At 37.6% G+C, this 22,939-nt stretch overlaps 3 protein-coding genes across 4 annotated transcripts; all 3 read right to left on the minus strand.

Annotated features, from left to right (window-relative positions):
• Window positions 1-292: 292 nt before the first annotated feature.
• Window positions 293-6,894, minus strand: LOC127182752 (cytochrome P450 2J4). The gene is made up of 9 exons (XM_051138317.1): window positions 6,581-6,894; window positions 6,140-6,302; window positions 4,712-4,864; window positions 3,481-3,641; window positions 3,171-3,347; window positions 2,920-3,061; window positions 2,648-2,835; window positions 2,404-2,545; window positions 293-947 (listed from the first exon to the last, which is right to left on the minus strand). The coding sequence occupies exons 1-9, from the start codon at window positions 6,770-6,772 to the stop codon at window positions 772-774; spliced, it is 1,494 nt and encodes a 497-aa protein (XP_050994274.1). The 5' UTR covers window positions 6,773-6,894; the 3' UTR covers window positions 293-771.
• A 370-nt stretch (window positions 6,895-7,264) lies between these two features.
• LOC127182757 (cytochrome P450 2J2-like) lies at window positions 7,265-13,530 on the minus strand. Of its 2 annotated transcripts, none has more exons than XM_051138323.1 (9): window positions 13,271-13,530; window positions 12,905-13,067; window positions 12,474-12,623; window positions 10,666-10,826; window positions 10,301-10,477; window positions 10,042-10,180; window positions 9,646-9,830; window positions 9,411-9,552; window positions 7,265-9,307 (listed from the first exon to the last, which is right to left on the minus strand). In XM_051138323.1, the coding sequence occupies exons 1-9, from the start codon at window positions 13,451-13,453 to the stop codon at window positions 9,132-9,134; spliced, it is 1,476 nt and encodes a 491-aa protein (XP_050994280.1). In that variant the 5' UTR covers window positions 13,454-13,530; the 3' UTR covers window positions 7,265-9,131. The 2 variants fall into 2 exon arrangements, with proteins under 2 accessions (XP_050994280.1, XP_050994279.1); XM_051138322.1 differs by having other exon boundaries at window positions 7,268-9,307; window positions 10,042-10,183; window positions 13,271-13,529.
• A 487-nt stretch (window positions 13,531-14,017) lies between these two features.
• LOC127183150 (uncharacterized) lies at window positions 14,018-22,624 on the minus strand. Its single transcript, XM_051138997.1, is given in 20 exon segments — window positions 14,018-14,234; window positions 15,363-15,504; window positions 15,664-15,851; window positions 15,937-16,078; window positions 16,154-16,330; window positions 16,405-16,562; window positions 16,669-16,818; window positions 16,928-17,090; window positions 17,277-17,403; window positions 17,405-17,488; window positions 17,598-17,601; window positions 20,137-20,307; window positions 20,459-20,600; window positions 20,672-20,859; window positions 20,955-21,096; window positions 21,244-21,420; window positions 21,523-21,680; window positions 21,757-21,906; window positions 22,013-22,175; window positions 22,314-22,624. Coding segments are annotated over 20 exon segments (2,985 nt in total). The 5' UTR covers window positions 22,497-22,624; the 3' UTR covers window positions 14,018-14,058.
• Window positions 22,625-22,939: the final 315 nt, after the last annotated feature.

Consider the following 22,939-nt stretch of genomic DNA (forward strand, 5'->3'; position numbering starts at 1 on the left):
CGTCTTGCGTGTTAATGATCTCAGCGTTGAAGTCTTCATTTAAGTCTCACTAATTTTAACATTTCCTCATTTTTCAGTCCTGCTACGTTTCACGAGTGGTTTTGAACTTGAGCGCAATTTTTAGAGACCTCACTAATTTAATTTGAATAAAAATTCTGAAAACAAATGTACTGGTAGCATTTGCCTTCACATGAATGCACTAAAGCCCTTGTTTTTAATGATCTGATATAGAGCCAGTACAAATTATTGAGGCAATATTTCCTCAGCACAAACATATTGAGACGTGGCAATATGGATTTCAACATTGTTTATTATCATGGCAAAACCTTTTTTTTCCAGACTGATATCTTTCACCATGCATTATCTGTGACCTTAAAAATCTTGAACTTCATCCCCTGACCCTACAATCTGAAACAGGTAGATGACTCTATAATATTTAACATGTCGCAATGACCTTTCCTCCATTTCTTTCAAGGGCAATGTTCACACAGTATTAGTTTTTGTAGACTAGGCATTACTAAGCAGGTTTATGCAGTATTAGTTTTTGGGAACTAAAGATGTAATCTCTCACACCCGTTAGTCAAACAAGAACTATTGAACTTTTGCATTTAAGTGAGTTGGCAAAAGAAAGGCCATAATCTCCTCTGATTTGTTTTCTTAGAGAGGTTAAACAGATATAATGTCATATTAATTTAAATGCACACTTTATAATTGTTCATAATATTGTTGATTTATTGGTGTAATAGAATTTGCATAGCAAGTATGATTCACTCAGCGTGTCGTTGCATGGATCTTGAAAGGGTGTGGGGTGCGTGTTACTCCTATCACTCCATCAAGGTTGAGTTTCTTACCCTCTGGAGCTGAAAATCGAAATTTTCTGAACAAACTGACAAAGAACAGGAAGAGTTCCATTCTCGCGAGCTGCTCCCCCAAACAGACCCTTTTTCCTGTGAGAGAGACAGAGACGTTATTGTAAATAAGCATTTTTTATTATTATTTTGGAAAAAATATGCTCACCAAGGCTGCATTTATTTGATCAAAATACAGTAAAACTGTAATATTGGGAAATATTATTATTATTATTAAATATTACTCAGTCATTCAGAATTCAAGCAGCCTTTCTTTCAGTCTTTAGCGTCACATGATCCTTTAGAGATCCTGCTGATTTGGTGCTTAAAGGGGTCATCGGATGCCTATTTTCCACAAGTTGATATGATTCTTTAGGGTCTTCATAAAAAGTCTATAACATGCTTTGGTTAAAATTTCTAAATGGTAGTGTAAATAACACCTTTTTAACCTTGCCAAAAATCATCCTGTTGTGGTCGAGGTTGCTTTAAATGTTAATGAGCTTTGCTCGCCCCGCCCCTCTCTTCTCGCTGTGGAGTGACGAGCCTGTTTACTTTAGCCGCTAAACTTGCTAACTAGCGCGCTATTAGGAAAGGTGAAAGATTCATTAAAAAAAACCCTTATACTCACTTCTGCAATAAGTGAAGCTGAGTCACGAATAATTCGCGCAAACATAGACAGATATATGTAGATCGAGAGGTGCATTCCCTTCACAAACAAACGTCATCTACTGCATCTTCAGCGGCTCAGATGTCGGGAGTAAATGACGACCACTACGTTTATTATTACATCCAGCAACGCAACACCTCAATCGCTCAATCGGAGATATTCTTGTCTAACTTACATCCCTGCTCCAGCATCAAAACAATGGAGGTTGGACTGTGACAGCTGATCTGAGGTAAGACACTCATGTCAATCAACTATTGTGGGAGCGGCCTCTGTCGGCATCTGAGAATGGCTCGATTTGAAAAAGGGGATATTATACACTGCCATCACACATGTTCAAACAACATGTAAAAGTTGCAAAACTTTGCATCTGATGACCCCTTTAAGAAAAATGTCAACATTTCTTATAATTATCAGTGTTGTGCTGCTTAATATTTTTGTGGATTCTTTGATAAATAGAAAAAAATCAAGTAAATGGCATTTATTTAAAATGAATTTTCTGCAACAGTATAAAAGTCCTTGTTAAATGAAAGTATTAATTTCTTGTGCAAATCTTTCTATTTATCAAAGAAATTAGAAAAATTCTACTCAGCTGTTTTCAACATAATTATAATAATAAATGTTTTTTGTTAAAACTTCAGCTTTGAAATCACAGGAATAAATTACATTTTTAGTTCAGATAAATATTATATTCAGATAGAAAACAGTTTTTTTAATAGTAAAAATATTTCAAAATTGTACTATTTTTGCTGTACTCTAAATCAAATAAAAGCAGGCTTGGTGAGCAGAACAGATTTCTTTAAAAACATTAAAAATCTTACTGTTCAAAAACTTTTGACTGATAGTGTAACTCATAGTCTCTTTTTTATTATTTTTATCTTCTCATTTTACCTGCAGAAAAGGGCATGAACGCGTCCCGCCTCACAAACTTGCCCTCTTTGTCTAAAAAGTGAACAGGATTGAACTTGAAGGGTGTCTCCCATTCATTCTCATCAAAGAGAACAGAGTGTAGTATGGGTAAAATTGCTGTACCCTGGTTGAAACAATAAAACAGGAGTAGTTAGACAAATTACACCACTGACACCCAAATTAATCTCTATATAAATATGAATTTAATGAACTGTGTATTGCTCACCTTTGGTATAAAGCATTCTCCAATAGTTGTGTCTTTGTCAGCCACCCGCAAGCCATTCATTGGTACAATTTCTCCGAATCTCAGGATCTCATGGATGACAGCCTCAGTGTAGGGCATGTTGGCCTTGTCGGCTATACTCGGCTCCCTTGAGTGTCCAATCACTCTGTCTATCTCCTCCTGAACTTTTTCTACAATCAACACCATATATTCAAATGTCAGTTACATTAGCATGTATTTTATCTGCATAGATTCTTTAAAGAATGTATTTTCACCTTGTATTTCTGGGTAAGTGATGAGGTATATGAGACCCCAACATAATGTGGTAGATGTTGTTTCGGTCCCAGCCAGAAACAGGTCTAAAACACATGGAACGATGTTCTCTTCATCAAAACCATCTGTTGTTTCATGTGGCTTCTGGTTAGGGATGGAAGAAGTCAAATAAGTTGCTGCATTCCTACCAATAAACGTTAATGTTAATGAGGCTAGTTTGCAGTTCTCCTGTCATTTTTAATAGTTGTTTTACCTCCATCATCTCAATTAGGAAGCTGTCGATGTAGTCCCGAGGCTCTGAGGGATCCAGACTGGCCTTGTGTTTGACAACAACCTCTTTTACGAAAGCTTGCAATAATTTGTAGTTACTGAACATGTCATTGTGTGACCCAGGAAGATGCTTCATAATAGCTGGAAATGCTTCATAGAGCTGAAAGGAAAACGATTTTATTCACTCATGTGTCTGTAGTGCTGCATGACCAGAATTAATCCAACCTCAGGATATATAGTGCTATATAGTGTTTATCAAAGGATGTTCATTAGAAAGAAAAAAATCTATTTACCTGGCCCCAAATGGATCCCTCTAATTGAATGCTTTTAGATATATATTTTAGCATTGTCCTGAATTGGTGGTCCGCATAATCAAATCTCTGGCCGAACACCATTTGGCAGATGATATTGGAAACAGCATTGTTGAACAGGATGGTTGGGTCAAAAGCAGCTCCTGAGAAGGACAAAAACTACATGAGTCCTGTAATAGGGTTTGGTATCGTTAGAATTTTATCAATTCCGATTCCGCTTATCGATTCGGATTCTTTTCGATTCCCAGTTTTGATTCCAATGTGAATAAAAGATGATATCAAGGATATTTATTCAGTTTCTTTTTTGCTAAACATTTAGTTGTAGCTGAATACCATGAACAAAAATCAACCGGCTACATAAAAAACAAAATTCACTTACATACGTATTCACAAAATAGAGCTGCGTGATTCTGGGTTTTTATATTTTTTTTAATGGAAATTGTGGTTCTCTTACGATTCTGAAGAAAAAAAAAAACATTAGACAACTAAACAAAATCACATGTAGGCCTATTTATATGTGAATGATTCAGTGATTCACTCAAGATTTACTTGGTTCATTACTGGATGAATCAGTATGTTTGAATGAATGATCAAAGACAAATACCTTTCCCCACCTACTGGCATAACGACATAATCGATCAATCTTTAACATTATTTGTATTGTCAAATGAACTTTCAAAAAGATGATTTACTCTATTTTGATCTCTACCATACATATCAGAGTTTATATCCGGACTATGAACTTTTATCCCAGTACTTCTGTGATTATTTGAATGTTTGTAACACAGAAAAAATGAACTGTGTGTCTGAAAAGACAGTGAAACTTTATATACATTATTCATATAGTCTAAATGGCAATGGCTCTCTTTAGGTCAGCGGCAGCACAAACGCAGATGTGAATGATCAAATCACACTGGTCGTACGCTGCACGGAAAAGAAAGGTTGAGGAATCAAACAGCAGATGAATCATTGTAATGTAGGAACAGAATCACGTTGATATTTGAATCGTGTTTGTGATTTTTAACGATCTGTTAAATTAAAATGCTTTGTCATATTGGCAGTGACACCTCTATTTCAACATGTTTAGCTTATCACAAATATTATACTTTGCTTTTTCGACTTCTGATTGGAAGTGTAGCCATTCTCTGGAGAGCTATGCTTAGATTAGCGAGCAAGGTCCTGGCTTGATACGTGCAAACTTGGTATTGTGTACCTTTCTGTTTTTCGATTTCATCTAGCAAGAAACGGCTCTCTTCACAGATGGCCAGCTCCATTGTTTTCTTTCCCAATCCAAAGTTCCTCAGTGTTGACAGAGCAAAACGCCGTTGCTTCTTCCACATTTCACCATTGCTGAAGAAGAGTCCAGCTGACACAAAAAATCAGTATGTAATCGTGTTTCAGCATTTTCCTCAGCAAATAATCAGTGAGACTTTGTATGTAAACATCAGAAGATGATGATTGAGCTGTGTTATTTTCTATTCACTTGATTCAAGGACTTTTTGCAACGGTTTTGCCAAGTTTTAGGACATGTGTAAACAGTTCGGGACGGTTAAAAATACTTACTTAAATATTTATTTTGAAATATAACAGATCCAAATGATGTAACTACTTGGGTTTCACAATTTAAAGGAATGTTTGTGTTTTGTTAAAGGAGAAGTTCACTTCCAGAACAAAAATTTACAGATAATTTACTCACCCCATTATCATCCAAGATGTTCGTGTCTTTCTTTCTTCAGTCAATAAGAAATTGTTTCTTGAGGAAAATTTTTTAGAAATTATCTCCATATAATGGACTTCAATGGTGCCCCAAAATTTGAACTTCCAAAATGCAGTTCAAATGCAGCTTCAAATGGCTATAAACAATCCCAGCCGAGAAAGAAGGGTCTTATCTAGCCAAACGATCTTTCATTTTCTAAACAAATTGAGAATTTATATACTTTTTTTTAACTTCAAACGCTCGTCTTGTCTAGGTCTGCGTGAACTTTTTCCGGATTAATATGGTCAATAAAGTTAGGGGATGTCGAAAAACTCACATCTCATTTTCTTCCCCAACTTCAAAATCGTCCTACATCACTGCAGAAGTACCAACCCAGTGTTTACAAAGTGAACATGCAAAAAAAATCGAGCGGCCTTTACAAAAAAAGGTAAAACAGCGACTTTGATTTTGATGTTGAAGAAGAAAACAGGACGGAAGTTTTTCGACATACCCTAACTGTATTTACCCAGATTACACAGACTATGCATGTTCATCGCAGAGACATGACAAGATGAGCATTTGAGGTTAAAAAGTATATGAGCTGTCAGTTTGTTTTGAAAATGACCAATCGTTTCGCTAGATAAGACCCTTCTTCCTCGGCTGGGATCGTTTAGAGCCCTTTGAAGTTCAAACTTGGGGGCACCATTGAAGTCCACTATATGGAGAAAAATTCTGTAATGTTTTCCTCAAGAAACATAATTTCTTTACGACTGAAGAAAAAAAAGACACAAACAACTTGGATAACAAGGGGGTGAGTAAATTATCTGTAAATTTTTGTTCTGGAAGTGAACTTCCCCCTTAATAAAGGGGGGTTGGTTCTCCAGGTTCAGAATGAACAATGCTTCTTCCTGAACTCTTGTGATAGGTCATAACCGTTTGACCCACCATTGCCTGAGTAGACTCGCCATTGCACAGGACTGTAGGGCCGATCCACAAAGTTTTCAGCTTGAGTCACCAGCGCCTCCTTCACTAGTTTATAACCAGTGATGAAGACTACTTTGTCTCTTCCTAATCGCAGGCTGAATATATTGTTGTAGGTGTGGCCTAGCTGTGAGGAAAACAACATTTCAGAAGCTTAAACCATGTGACTGGAACTAACGCAAACCACTGAGTTCATAAATACTTTTTGTCAGCAAACTGCTAGCAGGATTGGAAGACATGCACCATTTTATCCATTATTATAAAATTAAACCTTTTCAGACAGCTGTATATGTCAGTAAAAGTGATATCCACTATCACATAATCTTACTATTTTATATATATATGTATATATATATTAAAACACAGTGTCCTATCAACCCAGAAGTGTCAATATTGTCTCCTCACCTTTGTCAGATATATATGTGGCTCCTTGGAGTCAATGTTGAAGACATTTCCTAGGAATGGAAGAGAGACAGGGCTGGGTGGGTAATTTGGTGGCTTTCTGTTCTTCACGTAGTCTGCCACCAAGAGAAAAGCCACTATGACGAGCAATAGTCCCTTAAAATCAAGAATCTCGAGAATTGCAGTTAACGCCATGACGGGCGAAGAAGCATAATGTGAGATTTGCAGATTGTATGTTGAACAGGCAGCCTTTGTCCATCTGTTCAGCCTGCCACTCCCCTCACATTTGTCTACATAGCTATAATGTTTTTAACAGACAATGGACTTGGAGTTACACAAGATCTTGTTGGACTAGATAACTCCTGTTGTGTGAGTATGAAATGTACAATATGACATTCATGAGTTATTCTCTGCAGCATGAGGGAGACAAGTAGCCTTGCAGGATAATTTTTAACCAAGCTTGACGTTTGCCACAGTGTTAGTGACTGAACCCTCCCCACTCTCACTCTCAGTCATCCAGGGCTATATTTGCTCTTTGGTTTGCGGTGCAAATAGAGGACAAAAGATGTCAGTACAAAACACAAATGTTTTGACTGTGTTCCTGTTCATACTGTAGGTTTTGGAGGTCATTGACAGATAAATTAATAGTGTACTCAGTTCAGAAACATGATAGTTTATTTGAATAGTATAACCTGGACTGGTCTGTCCAAAACTCTTTCCATACAAAACTGGGGCAGTACCCAAAGGCACAAAAGATAAAACATACATTTTTTGTAAATTATTTTCCCCATACATATTAGTACCTTAAAAGTACATATTAGTGCTTTAAAAGTACATATTAGTACCTAGAGTGTATATTAGTGCCCTTTAAAAGGTATCGCCCCATTTTTTTTCTAAGAGTGTAGATTAAATGTATGTCTATAGCTTTTAAATCAATCAATACAGTGAACTAATTGTCACTCAGGGAAAGGTTACATGTCTAGGTTTAAAAATAAGATAAGATTTCTAAATCACAAAGGTACATGACTCAATTTTTCAATACAGATAGACAGGGTAAAGATAAATAATAAAATGATAGAAACACAGCTGTGTGTACCTGGAATTTCTACATTATGTAGTAATACCAATAAATTCTGACCTTGTGGGGACATTTTTTGGTCCCCATGAGGAAACAAGCCTGTGGAATGTACCCATAAAAAAATGGGAACTATAGATGTTGTGTATTTGGACCCTTTCCAACAATGACTGTATGATTTTGAGATCCATCTTTTCACACTAAAAGACAACTGAGGGACTTATATGCAACTATTACAGAAGGTTCAAACATTTACTGATGCTTTAGAAGGAAACACAATGCATTAAGAGCTGGGGGTGAAAACTTTTGAAAAGAATGAAGATGTGTACATTTTTCCTATTTTGCCTAAATATCTTTTTTCATTTAATACTTACCTTCAGAAACTACAGAAGATACTTGTATGTTTCCCAGAAGACAAAATAAGTTAAATTTACCCTGATCTCCTAATGCATCATTTTTCCTCCTGGAGAATGTGGAAAAAGTGTTTGAACTTTCTGTAATAGTTGCATATGAGTCCCTTAGTTGTTCTCAGTGTGAAAAGCTGGATCTCAAAAGGTAAGTACTAAATGGTGAGAAGGATGGCAAGCACATATTCATAAAGTTAAGCATAATCAATAGATGTTGTAGGAAGGAAAGTAATAATGCATAGAGAGCTGAACAGAGGTTCTAAAAGGGTTCCCATATTGTAACAAATGTTCTCTTTTCAGACAGAACAAATTCTTTCTATGTGTAGACTGAATGCAAGTGTTTAAGGCCAAAGCACATTTCCTGTTTTTAAAGTACTGATCATAATCTATGTAATGGTGGGGTATTATGGCAAAATACTAAAAAAAACAACAGCAACAAAAACAGTCTAGTATTTGGAATTCTCAAGCATGATGTACATTTTGTAAATGTACATTAAATGGATTTTGTAAATCTATGTGAGCATGGACCATAAAACTAGTCATAAGAGTCAGTGTTTTGAAATTGAGATTTATACATCACCTAAAAGCTGAATAAATAAGTGTATGGTTTGTTAGAATAGGATAATATTTGGCCGAGATACAACTATTTGACAATCTGGAGTCTGAGGGTGTAAACAAATCTAAATATTGAGAAAATTTTCTTTGAAGTTGTCCAGTTGTACAAGTTGAAGTTCTTAGCAATGTACATATATTACTAATCAAAAATTAAGTTTTGATATATTTACAAAATATCTTCACAGAACATGATCTTTACTTAATATCCTAATTATTTTTAGCATAAAAGAAAAATCAATAATTTTGTCCCATATAATGTATTTTTGGTTATTGCAACAAATATACCCGTGCTACTTAGATTGGTTTTGTGGTCCAGGGTCACATATGTATTAGTTTGCATATTTAGAAAAAAAAAAGTCCCAAAGTGTAACAGTGAACAAAATGAAGCTGTGGTTGACATTTCTTGCATATAAGTTGCTACACTGCGAACACTTCAAACCGCAAGATTTGGCACCATTTATCTCGGATGAGCGCAGAGCTTGTATGGTAGAGGGGCTTGTGTGAAGCCCACCTGACTCTCCAGACTGGGCTCCACACCAGGAGGAGGGGTGAAACTGAAGCTCTGCAGGAAGATGGTGAGAAAGATAAACAGCTCCATGTGAGCCAGGTGCTCTCCTGGACACTGCCTTTTGCCTGTCAGTCGATCACAGTTGAATTACTTGGCTGAATTACATATTTTGCAGTCATATGTTTTACAGGTATGGTACAGCATAAATAGACAACGGATCAACTGAACCTGCTGAGAAGGCGAAGAAGGCGTTTCTCCTGCAGAACTGGCCCTCAGAGTCAAGAAAGTGTCCGGGGTTAAAGGTGTCTGGTGTTTCCCATTCATTTTTGTCATACAGCACTGATGTCAGATTAGTGATCATCACAGTCCCCTTAATGCAGCACAGGAAGTGGTTAAGTTAGTGTTATTTAAAACTAATAATGAAATATTAAAATATTAAAATTACACAACATTCTTCTTTCACCTTTGGTATAAAATATCCTCCCAGAGTTGTGTTCTTTCTCGCAGTTCTAGCCATATTTAGAGGCACAAGGTTTGCTTTTCTGAGAACCTCATGAATGAAAGCATTGGTGTAATGCATGTTTGCCTTATCGGACATAGTCGGTGGACGGGAGCCAATCACCTGGTCAACCTCTGCCCGGACCTTCTCTAGATAAGGAAACATTTTGAGAACACTGTCTTGAACTTGAGCCTTGACTGTAGTAGTTGCATTGCTGTCTATGCAGGGTCAGAAAGCTCTCGGATTTAATTAAAAATAACTTAATTTGTGTTCTGAAGAAGGTGTAGAATGACTCACCCGTAAAATGACAGAATTTTCATTTTTAGGTAAACTATCTTTAAGTACATAATATTATCATACCTTGAATATCAGGGTACTTGATCATGTAAAGCAGAGCCCATCGGAGTGTGTTGGTCGTTGTTTCAGTTCCGCCCTCGAACAAATCTACCATGCACCAAACCAGACTGTCAATTGTAAACCCTGCTTCGGTGTCATTCTTCTTCTAAGGCCCAAAATGAAGCACAAGGACATGAATATGTAGCAGTAATTTGCTCAAGAATCCAGAATATACTTGAGTACATCACCTGTTGTTGATGCAGAACTCAAAATGATGTATTACCTTCTCTGCTTCTGTCAGGTAGGCATCAATATAATCTCTCGGATTGTTGCTGTCCCAGTCTTCTCTGTGTTGCTCTACCTTTCCTTTTAAGAACTTTGCTAATTCTTGATAGTTTGAGATTATTGTCTGATGAGGTCCTGGCAACCATTTCATTATACCAGGGAAGGCATCATACAGCTTTAATTAAAAAAACAAAACATGAAAGATTTGTTAAAATGATGCGGAATTTGCATGGTGATACTGCACTTTAAGCTTTGATGTTTTGTACACCTATATTTGAACAAAATCATTCACTAAACACAAGTTTTATCATATATGAAAGTATTTAAGTGCTCTTTTACATGTTATATTTTCAATGACGCTACCTGGTTCCACACAGATCCGGTAAGAAACACTGACTCTGCGCTCATTTGTAGACGCTTCTGGAAATCAACATCATCATACTCATATCGATGGCCGAACACCAGGCTACCAATAACATTAGCCACTGCATTGTTGATTTTTACCAGAGGGTTAAATGGGCAGCCTGTGTGACAAGGTAATGACAATGACAGAATGATGTACAGTGCCTTTTTTATGTTTTGTTATGTTGCTGCCTTATGTTAAACTGTTTTTTTCCACATCAATCTACACTCCATGCACCATAATGACAAAGCAAAAACAGAATGGTCACAATAAATTTGTTTTAAAAAAAAAACTGTGATACATTGCATATGTATTCATACCCTTAACACAGTACTTAGCTTAAGCACCTTTACAGCCTGAAATCTTTTTGGGTATGATGAAGGGTTGCACATCTGCATTTGGCAATTATCTGCCATTTTTCGCGTCACATCTTCACCTCTCAAGCTCTGTCAGCTTGGATGGGGGCTGGCAGACATTTTCAGGTTTCTCCAGAAATATTTGATTGCTTCCAACTGACCCGCTCAAGGACATTCACAGAGTTGTCTATAAGCCACTCTTGCTGGGTTCTTAGGGTCATTGTCCTGTTGGAAGGTGAACCTTCTGCCCAGTCTGAGGTTCTCAATGCTCTGGACTGTGTTTTCATTAAGGCTGTCTCTATATTTTGGTGCATTGAGCTTTTCTTTCACTCTGACGAGTTCCTCGATCCCTGCCACTAAAAAACAGCCCCACAGCATGAGGCTGCTACCAGCACACTTTACTTTAGGGATGGTACTATGCAGGTGATGAGCAGTGCCTGGTTTCATTCAAACATGATGCTTGGAATTGAGGTTCATCAGACCAGAGAATCTTGTTTCTCACAGTCTGAGGGTCCTTTAGGTGCTTTTTTGCAAATTCCAAGTGTGTTTTCATGTGTCTTCACTGAGGAGAGGATTGAGTTTGGTCACGCTGCCATAAAGACCAGATTGGTGGAGTGTTGCAGTGGTGTTTGTCCTTCTGTAATTTTCACCTATCTGCATATATGATCATGGAGCGCAACTGGAGTGACCATCAGCTTCTTGGTCACCAGTATAACCAAGACCCTTCTCCATCAATTGCTCAGTTTGGCCAGGAGGCCAGCTGTAGGAAGAGTCCTAGTTGCTCCAAGCATCTTCCATTATGATTAATGGAGACTGATGTGAGAAAAATGTAATTTAAAGCAATTTAAAATAAGGCAGCAACATAATATGTAAAAAAAAATAAAAAATAAGGGGTACGAATACTTTCGCAAGGCACTGTATATTCACAGAATATTTTGGTATAAGACACTTCATAAAAGTTATAAGTTAGTGAAAACTGTTCTACATATTAAAGTGTGATTTCACTTTTAAAAATAAAGGTTCCAAAGGGGGGTTTTCGCAGTGATGCCTTAGAACAGTGGTTTTTAAACGGGTCATGCGAGCACCCCCAATACTGCATGTTTTCTGTGTCTCCCTCATTATCAGCTCATTAGTAGTGACAACAAAATTTGGGTGTGTCAAATATGCAGTGTTGGGGGTACTCGCAGGACCAGTTTGAAAACTACTGCCTTAGAAGAACCATTTTGGCTTCCCCAAAGAACCTTGCAGTGAACAGTTCTCAAAAGAACCATGTGTTTATTAGATTAAAGTACATATCAATAATCTAAAGAACCATTTTCCAGTATAAAAATACCTTTCGTGCATTGGAAGGGATGTTAAAGGTTCCTCCAGAACATAGATTCAATAGATTGTAGATGTAGGTGGGCTCTTACCCTGCTCTTCCTTAAAGGCTCCACCAAGGAAGTAGCACTCTCGTTGAACATATTCTTCTAGAGTCTTCCTTCCCTCTCCAAAGTTCTTCAGGTGACTCATGGAAAACTGCTGTTGTTTCCTCCATGAATAGCCATTGTTAAAGGACAACCCTTTCTCAGTCAGGGGTCGGCGTCAAAGACAATGGAAGAAAATTATGTTTAGACCTACTGTACAATCAGCGAGGATGTTTCTCTAGACTCAAAATTATTCGCATCAATATTTTGCAAGAACACTTTGCTTATCTGCAGTAAAACCATATAGTTTTATGGCAGTTATCACCAATTATCCTGCTACTTTCACTTTATATATACAGTAAGTGCATTATAAACAAACACTTTGTCTTTTCTTTAACATACATGCTATTGTTAGATTGTTAAGTATAGTTACTTACCTCGGCCTTTATAAAGTGTGTCGAACAAAGGTGAAACAGGGCGGTCAGTGAAGGTTTCCCCTTGAGTGATCAAAACATCCTTCACCATTTTAAACCCAGACACATACACTATTTTATCACTTCCATTTCTGACACTGAAGATGTTCCCATACTTCTCAATCAGCTAGAAAAAAAAAATTACTAATCAAGTAGCACATTAAAAATACAAAAAAATCATGGCATTCTGTATTTATATGATTTTTAAAAATATATAAAAATTATAATATTATGGTTGTATTATATATTAAATTTGCAATATCTTATAATGTTATAATTATAATGTTATATTATAATTTCAGTCTTGCAATAAATTCATGAGTGCCTCACCTGGTCCACAGTTTTATAGTTAACATCAGTGAAGACATTTCCTAGGATAGGTAGCGGCCAGGGTCCTGGTGGAAAATTTGCTGGATTTTTATGTTTTATCAAATCTATAACCAGCAGCAATAAACAAATTAAAAACAAGCAGCTTTTAAAATCCAGGCACTCATACAAGGAATATAAAATCATGGCTGAGTCTATAGGCAGCCGACTCTGAAGTAAACCAACTTATTGTAGCCGGGCTGTTGCGAACAGGGTGTGTGTGTGTGTGTGAGAGAGAGAGACATCATGTGCACTGTTTATCTAAAAAGAGAGTTACTGTGAATCTAAGGAGCAAGGGGCCAAACGAGCAGTGTGGGAGCCTTTATGTGAACCTGTTATGTAATCAGTGTTTATAGTTCATGCTGTAGTTTCCAACAAAAACAGAGCCCCTATTCAACCTCTTTGTGAACCTTCTACATTCCAAAAGAACCTCTACCAGGAACAAGTTGTAAATAATGACTGAATTACACAGTTGAATTACGTAAGTAAGAAATAGATAAACCATATGCACACATGCTGACAACAGATAAGAACATCTGTGCAGTTGTGACAAAAGTGTTTTAGTTGGAGAGCATGTTTCTTAATGCAAAACAACACATAACACGGCAGCTAAAACATAGTATTAATGTGTGTAATGTGCCATATGGGTACTTGCTTGTACAGAGCACTTGCTTCTATAGGGCCTTTGTTCCTGAATAAATAAGCATTCAAGAAAACATACTTTATGTCTAATTTTACTGACTTGTTTTGTTCTAACGTGAGGACACGCAGATGCGGTAGGGAGCAGGAGCATATGTGAACCATAACTCGCCCTCCAAACTGGGTTCCTCTCCTGGACATTTGGAGATGGTGAACTGCTGCAGCAGGGAGGTGAAGAACAGGAAGAGCACCTGACGAGCCAGCTGCTCTCCCAAACACACTCGCTTACCTGTGAACAGATGCAAGAATGCAAAGTTAAACATCACATTGTGGCTAGAGAAAACTTGGCATGTAACTGACTAAAATTATGACATTATATTTACCTATAGGTGCATTTTTTTCAACATTAGTTCAGCTGTTTTCAAAGTAATGTAGTAATGTTTTCCAGTAACAAGCTATAATGTGTACGAGTATAATGAGAAAACAAGCAAGACTGTTTTTATTATCTGACAAAATGCTCATCTCTCACTGCAGTGAAATTCAATTCATTTTAGTGAATTAGTACATCCTAAAAATGTCCTCTCTCACATGTAGTGTTATAAAATCCAATTCATTCAAGTCAGTCAGTTAATCCTAATTATCATCTCTCATTTGAAGCATTGTAAAGTCAAACAAAAACAATTCACCAATTTCACTGACTTGGTTGTAAATTTGAAACATTGTGTAAAGTAAAACAGCCTGAGAGTACATTCACACCACTCTCACAAACATACTTGATTTCACAACTGACTTCAATGTAAATGTTTATAGAGTGTTTCCATGTCATTCCTTTGTGAATGTCACTGAACATAAACAGTGACACTGAATCGAACGGAACTAGCAAATTTAGCTGATTATTGCTGCTGAAAATGGTCAGTTTTTGTCATGTTTCGGGCTGTACTAATTTGTCAGACCGAGAAAAACATTTTGGTTTTCACACACTTTCACACTGGTAACAAATTAATGAAAACTGTCTGAAAAACAAAAGGCATTTGTGGTTGGCCAAACTAAACCAGGATTTCCAGGGCAAGAATCTTGACAACATTCATGTTTGTTTCTATAATTTCCTGTCAGGTAGGTGAAATATTAAGCTATTATCTTAATTAATATTGCTCGTACGTATCTTTACCACCTATTAATTTTGGTTTGTCAAAATATTGCACCCTTTCCTGTTTACTAAGTCCTTGTCTATATGATTCAGCAGCTTCCACATGTTTTTTCCATGGTTTAGACAGCATAAATTAGCAGAAATGTATTCAGTGGTACATTAACCAAGCAATCAATGCTGTTGTTTACATCCGAGTATCTCCAATATGGTTGCGCATCCGGGTAACTGACCAAAATGTGACATAAGTGCAAACCATCTATAAAATACTACCTGCTGAAAAAGGCAGGAATGCATCTCTCTTCCGAAACTGGCCATTTTCATCCAGGAAGTGTCCTGGGTTAAAGGTGTCTGGTGTCTCCCATTCATTTGGATCATGCAGGACTGAAGACAAGTTTGTTGAAACAGCAGTGCCCTAAAAAAGAGAGAATGAAAACTACTGATTTGTGTAGCAATCAACAATGACTGATTGACTGATTGAATTTTATGCAAAAATTAGATCATTGTCTATGTATTCAATCAAGACTAAACTTGGACAAGTCTTCAACAGAATAGAATAGAATAGAATTCATACCTTAGGAATGAAGTATCCTCCTACTGTTGTGTCTTTAACAGCTCTTTTAGGGAATCCCAGTGGAACAATATCTCCAAGTCTTTGTATCTCATGGATAACAGCCTCAGTGTAGGGCATATTTGCTCTGTCAGCCAAACAGGGTTGACGTGACTGTCCAATCACCCTGTCTATTTCTTCCTGGACCTTTTCTGAATGGGAAATACAAGTTAGTCCTGAAGTGGTAACAATGTGATGATAATATGTGTATTCTTTAAAAATTAAAACCCCACTCACTCTGTATTTCTGGATATTTGATCATAAAAAGCAGACCCCAGCGTAACGTAGTAGCAGTGGTCTCTGTCCCAGCCTCAATCACATCTAGGCAAGATATAACTAACCCTTCCATGTTAAAACCAGCCTCGGGGTCACTCTTTTTCTGTGGGAAAAAAAAAAATATATAATTATTCAAAATGCAAATTTAAAAAGAAAATTTTAACTTTACTTACTGTACCTTTTCCATCTCATCCAGGTAGCTGTCAATAAAGTCACGTGGGTTTAAAGGGTCCCAGTCCTCGGTGTGTTTACTGATCTCTCCTCTCAGGAAGTCTTTGATCTTCTTATAGTTTGAAAACATAGTCTGGTGGGGGCCAGGTAAGTATTCCAAGAGCCAAGGACACAAATTATACAGCTGTAAAAGATGACACAGTCGATAATGAATACAGATTTATGAAAGCAGTGTCTAAGGATATTATGAATCAGTACCTGTGCTCTATGAGATCCTGCTATTTGAACACATTCATTGTCAAGACGCAGGATTCTTTGGTAACACTCATCATGATAGTCGAAGCGTTGACCAAATGCCAAACAGGCAGCAGTATTTGAGACAGCGCCGCTTATGATGGTCATAGGGTTGAAAGGTCCTGTTTGGGTGAAACCAACAGAGATTTCTTAAGTTGCTAATTGTTTTCATTCTTCTTTGCAACACTGAATTAAAATTCTCCAGGTAGTGAGACATTTTCACCATACCCTTTTCTGCCTTAAAAGCATCACAAAGAAAAACAGACTCTTGCTGGATGTTGTGCTCAAGGCTTTTCTTCCCTTCTCCAAACATCCTCAAATGTATGGCAGCAAATTTCCTATGTGACCGCCACACGTATCCATTACTCATTGTTAAACCTATGACATTAAGATGAAATTTGATTATCATTAGGAAATCACCAGCTCTGTTTGAGAATACATTTGGTTTAATTTTAGCCATAAAGGTCAGTATGGTCAGTGTACTTACCAATTCCCTTATAAACTTTGTGAAACAGAGGGATAATTGGACGCTCAACAAAACTGTCATTGTGAGTAACGAGGGCCTCCTTTACTGTTTTATATCCCGACACGACTACCATTTTCTCACTGCCCACTCTTAAGCTGAATATGTTCCCATAGACTTCAGCCAACTGAAAATGAAATTATTTATTTTGTTTATATCCATTAATACAAATGAAAGTTTAAAAAGACAATAAATAAGACCATTTCCAAGTCCAGAAACAGGACAATAAATGAAACCATCTCTAAAAGTAGACAGATTGACAGTAAAGTAGCAGACATGCAAATGAAAATAAATAAATAAATTTAGCTTCTACCTTATTCATGGTTTTAAAATCCATCTTAGTGAAGACAGTTCCCAGGAAAGGCAGAGGCCATGGTCCTGGAGGGAAGTTAGAAGGATTCCTATTTTTGATAAAATCAGCAAGAAGCAGAAATACAAAAGAAAATGATCCAGCTTTTAAAATCAAAGCTGTCATATATCAAGTGCAGGATCATGGTGGTAGAGGAAATAACAAGTCCCCTTTGTCTTATTTTGCATTTTGAAAAGAGATATTTATGACAAATGGTTTGCCCAGTTGTAATTTATTTACATACAGTGCTGCTTGAAAGTTTGTGAACCCTTTAGAATTTTCTACATTTCTGCACAAAATATCATCTGCACAAAACATCATCTGATTTTCACACAAGTCCTGAAAGTTGACAAAGAGAACCCAATCTTTGCTTTCAGTATCTGGTGTGACCCCTTCTTTAAGCAGTAACTGCAGGTAACATATTTTGTAACTGCTGATCAGTCCAGCACAACAGCTTGTAGGAATTTTAGCCCATTCTTCAGTACAGAAACACTCGAACCCTGTGATAACCCTGCTTCCACAACATTTCAGTTTAATTATTGGAAGTCCGGACTTTGACTCAGGCATTCCAAATCATTAACCTTGTTCTTCTTTAACCATTTTTTGGTATAAGGACTTGTGTGCTTGTGGTCGTTGTCTTGCTGCATGACCCACTTTCTTTTAAGATTTAGTTCTCAGACAGATGTCCTGACATTTTCGTTTAGAATTTGCTGGTATAATTCAGAATTTATTGTTCTATCAATGATGGCAAGCCATTCGGGCCAAGATGCAGCAAAACAGGCCCAAACCATGATACTAACACCACCATGTTTCACAGATGGAGTAAGGTTTTTATGCTGGAATGAAGTGTTTTTCTTTTTCAAAACATAATACTTCTCATTTAAACACAAACGTTTTATTTTGGTCTCATTCATCCACAAAACATTTCTCCAGTAGCCCTCTGATTGTCCACATGATCTTTAGCAAACTGCACACCGACAGCAGTTGTAACTTTCTTCTTGCAACTCTGCCATTCATACCATGGTTGTTCATTGTTCTTCTGATGATGGACTCATGAACATTAATATTAACCAATGTGAGAAAGGCCTTAATGTGCTTAAAAGTTACCCTGAGATCCCTTGCAACCTTGCAGACTATTAAAAGTCTTGCTTTGGAGTGATCTTTATTGGTCAACCACTCCTAGGGAGGGTAATAGTGGTCTTGAATTTCCTCCATTTGTAAACAAACTGTCTGACTGTGGATTTGTGGAGTCCAAACTCTTTAGAGATGGTTTTGTAACCTTTTCTAGCCGGATGAGCAACGATGAGCAATGAGCAACTCTTTTTCTAAGGTTTTCAGAGATCTGCTTTGTCCATGATTCACTTTCATAAACATGATCAGACTTTGATAGATTCCTGTTCTTTAATTAAAACAGGGCATACACTGACACTTGAAAGTCATCCTTTTGATTGATAACACATCTGAACAAATGGACTCTAATTTCACCTTAAAAATAAGAAAGAAAGAATCTCTGTGCTTTCAAAATGCCATTAATAAAATGCACCTGCATTCGTCGTCCATAACATACACCTGCCCATACCATAACCCCACCGCCACCATGGGCCACTCGATCCACAATGTTGACATCAGCAAACCGCTCACCCACACGATGCCATACATGCTGTCTGCCATCTGCCCTGTACAGTGAAAAACGGGATTCATCCGTGAAGAGAACACCTCTCCAAAGTGCCAGACGCCATCGAATGTGAGCATTTGCCCACTCAAGTCGGTTACGACAACGAACTGCAGTCAGGTCGAGACCCCGATGAGGACGATGAGCATGCAGATGAACTTCCCTGAGATGGCTTCTGACAGTTTGTGCAGAAATTCTTTGGTTATGCAACCTGATTGTTGCAGCAGCTGTCTGAGTGGGTGGTCTCAGACGATAATGGAGGTGAAGATGCTGGATGTGGAGGTCCTGGGCTGGTGTGGTTACACGTGGTCTGCGGTTGTGAGGCCGGTTGGATGTACTGCCAAATTCTCTGAAACGCCTTTGGAGACGGCTTATGGAAGAGAAATGAACATTCAATTCACGGGCACTCTGGTGGACATTCCTGCAGTCAGTATGCCAATTGCACGCACCCTCAAAACTTGCGACATCTGTGGCATTGTGCTGTGTGATAAAACTGCTCATTTTAGAGTGGCCTTTTATTGTGGCCAGCCTAAGGCACACCTGTGCAATAATCATGCTGTCTAATCAGCATCTTAATATGCCACACCTGTGAGGTGGATGGATTATCTCGCCAAAGGAGAAGTGCTCACTAACACAGATTTAGACAGATTGTGAACAATATTTGAGAGAAACAGGCCTTTTGTGTACATAGAAAAAGTCTTAGATCTTTGAGTTCAGCTCATAAAAAATGGGGGCAAAAATAAAAGTGTTGCGTTTATAACTTTGGTCAGTGTATTTTCATCTTATTTGCTTGATTGGGGTCTCCTTGTCAACTTTCAGGACTTGTGTGAAAATCTGATTAACTTTTTGGTCAAATTTATGCAGAAATATAAAAAATTCTAAAGGGTTCACAAACTTTTAGGCAGCACTGTAAACATAAAAACAAACACTCAGTAAGTCATATACAGTATACAGTTTTTATTAATACATTAGATATACATGTTTAGCACAAATAGGTATTAGTATTAAAAAAATGTGAAGCCTACTTAATGAAAGAATAAAGAATGAATATGTACATACTTGGTAGTAGATATTCTATAATAATATTATATTATAACAGAAACATGCTACAAAAATATCCTCTAGTATCCTCTAGTAAAAGTATCCTCTAACGTGAGGACACGCACATACGGTAGGGAGAAGGAGCATACGTGAACCATATCTCTCCCTCCAAACTGAGTTCCTCTCCTGGACATTTGGAGATGGTGAACTGCTGCAGCAGGGAGGTGAAGTATAAAAAGAGCTCCTGACGAGCCAGCTGCTCTCCCAAACACGCTCGCTTACCTGTGAACAGTGCCATCAGCTGAAGTTAAAAATCATAATGTGGTATGGACAAAAAACATTTATTGACTCAAAAGTCATTAAAAAGTATGTACAAAAGTAATACAAGCATATCACTTTTTGAAAGTTATATCAGATGGTGTTTGCACATTACCTGCTGAAAATGGCATGAACGCATCCCTTTTCCGAAACTGGCCATTTTCATTCAGGAAGTGTCCTGGGTTAAAGGTGTCCGGTGTCTCCCATTCCTTTGGATCATGCAGGACTGATGACAGGTTTACTGTAATAGAGGTGCCCTAATAAAGAGAGAATGCAAATGTCACTATTCTAGACAGGACCTCTAAATAGAAAAGAACAGAATTCATACCTTAGGAATGAAGTATTCCCCTAGTGTTGTGTCTTTAACAGATTTTTTAGGGAATCCCAGTGGAACAACATCCCCAAATCTTTGCATCTCATGAATAACAGCCTCAGTGTAGGGCATATTTGCTTTGTCAGCCAAACAGGGTTGACGTGACTGTCCAATCACCCTGTCTATCTCTTCCTGGACCTTTTCTGAATGGGAAATACAAATATTACTTATATAATGTGTGTTTTTAGACAAACTCTTTAATGGAAATGATATTCCGGCCTTGAAAATCAATACTCACCTTGTGTTTCTGGAAACATCATCATAAAAAGCAGACCCCAGCGCAATGTTGTAGTTGCGGATTCTGTCCCGGCCTCAATTAGGTCTAGACAAGTCACTACTAATGATTCAATGTTAAAACCAGCCTCAGGGTCACTCTTTTTCTGCAAAAGTGGGAAAATATGCAAAAACTCTCTTATCAAAACAGCCTTAGACTGATCAAATGGCAGTAATAAAACAGATGCCTCAAAATTCACCTTGTTTGTATTTTAAAAATGTTATCAAATAAAATAAAATCCCACTTTAGTTACCTTTTCCATCTCTGTCAGGTAGTTGTCTATTAAGTCGCGTGGGTTTAAAGGGTCCCAATCCACTCTGTGTTTACTGATCTCTCCTCTCAGGAAGTCTGTTATTTGCTTATAGTTGGAAAAAATAGTCTGGTGGGGGCCAGGTAAGTATTCGAAGAGCCAAGGACACACATTATACAGCTGTAAAAGATGACATCATGGGTGATGAATACAATTTTTTAGTATAATTAACTCACACAGGTTATGAAAGTAGTGTCTGAGGATGATATTATGAATCAGTACCTGTGCTCTAGGAGATCCTGCTAACTGAACACATTCGTTGTCAAGACGCAGAATTCTTTGGTAATATTCATCATGATACTCAAAGCGTTGTCCAAATATTAAGCAGGACATGATATTTGAGACAGCACTGTTTAAGGTGACCATGGGGTTAAAAGGTCCTGTTTGAGAAAAAAAACATGTTATGTTTATGTATATAAAATATATAAATATTAATATTAGACATTTAGACCATACCCTTTTCTGCCCTAAAAGCATTACAAAGGTGGACACATTCCTGTTGGATTTTGAGTTCAAGGCTTTTCTTCCCTTCTCCAAAGGTCCGCAAATGGGAGACTGCAAACTTCCTATGCATCCGCCACAGGTATCCATTACTCAGTATTGTACCTTCATAATATAATTAGGTGAAAGAATTTTGATAACTAAATGGGTACTATTTGAGCAAATAATGAACCTTATTAAGAATAAAGGTCAGTATGGTTAGTGCACTTACCAATTCCCTTAAAAACTTTGTGAAACAGAGGTACAATTGGACGGTCAACAAAACTATCAGTCTGAGTAATGAGGGCCTCCTTTGCCAGTTTATATCCAGAAACAATTATTATTTTCTCACTGCCCACTCTTAAGCTGAATATGTTCCCGTAGACTTTAGCCAACTGAAATTCAAAGTATTAACAGGTACATACAGACAACCTGATAATATGTCCACCAACTGTTTTTAATCAAGAAAAAATTATATCTAAAAAGAATATAAATTGGCATGCAGAACAACAAATTATGCAATTTCCTCCTACCTTATTCATGTTCTTAAAATCTAGCTCAGTGAAGACATTTCCCAGGAATGGTAAAGGCCAGGGTCCCGGAGGGAAACTGGAAGGATTCCTGTATTTGATGACATCTACAAGAAGCAGTAAAACGAAACCTAAAATGATCCAGCTTTTAAGATCAAAGCTTTCATATATAAATTGCAGAATCATGATGTTAAAGAAAATAGCACATTCCCTTTGTCAGAGAATGTCAGAGTGCTGATTTCTGCAGTCTGTAAAGGCTTTTATAATGCTTTTGAAACAGGGTCGTCATTTGGTCAAAGCAACTAGAGGGGAGAGGGTGCTCGCTGCAGAGCCAAATGGGAGGAGCTGGAGCTCTAGCTCCCCCTCGCTGTATATAATGGGTGGAGGTAGACACCCCAACCACAACCCTGCCCCTTACCCTATCGCTAAACGTAACTCCACCTATTTAGTTCCACAGAGGTGGAGCTGGACATCCAAAGAGGGGGAGCTGGAGGTCATTTGGCTCTGCAGTGAGCACTACTTCTGGTGAAATCATACCAGGCCCCCCCTTCACACAGTGACTGCAGCCCCCTCCACATACTTGTGAGGCCCTGCTGATTAAAGTAAACAGGAGGACAGGAGTGGAGAAG

This window comes from Labeo rohita, chromosome 20 (genome assembly GCF_022985175.1).
Source record: "Labeo rohita strain BAU-BD-2019 chromosome 20, IGBB_LRoh.1.0, whole genome shotgun sequence".
NCBI classification, from domain to species: Eukaryota; Metazoa; Chordata; class Actinopteri; order Cypriniformes; family Cyprinidae; genus Labeo; species Labeo rohita.

Excerpts from the sequence above, each read along its gene's own strand:
- LOC127182752 (XM_051138317.1), bottom strand. The coding sequence starts at position 6,772 with ATGGCGTTAACTGCAATTCTCGAGATTCTTGATTTTAAGGGACTATTG. Across the intron at positions 2,836-2,919 it reads CACTTACCCAGAAATACAAG|AAAAAGTTCAGGAGGAGATA; the intron begins GTGAAAATACAT and ends TGTTGATTGTAG. Across the intron at positions 948-2,403 it reads GTTCATGCCCTTTTCTGCAG|GAAAAAGGGTCTGTTTGGGG; the intron begins GTAAAATGAGAA and ends TCTCTCTCACAG.
- LOC127182757 (XM_051138322.1), bottom strand. The coding sequence starts at position 13,453 with ATGATTTTATATTCCTTGTATGAGTGCCTGGATTTTAAAAGCTGCTTG. Across the intron at positions 9,831-10,041 it reads CAAGTACCCTGATATTCAAG|AGAAGGTCCGGGCAGAGGTT; the intron begins GTATGATAATAT and ends TTCCTTATCTAG. Across the intron at positions 9,553-9,645 it reads GAGGATATTTTATACCAAAG|GGGACTGTGATGATCACTAA; the intron begins GTGAAAGAAGAA and ends TGCTGCATTAAG.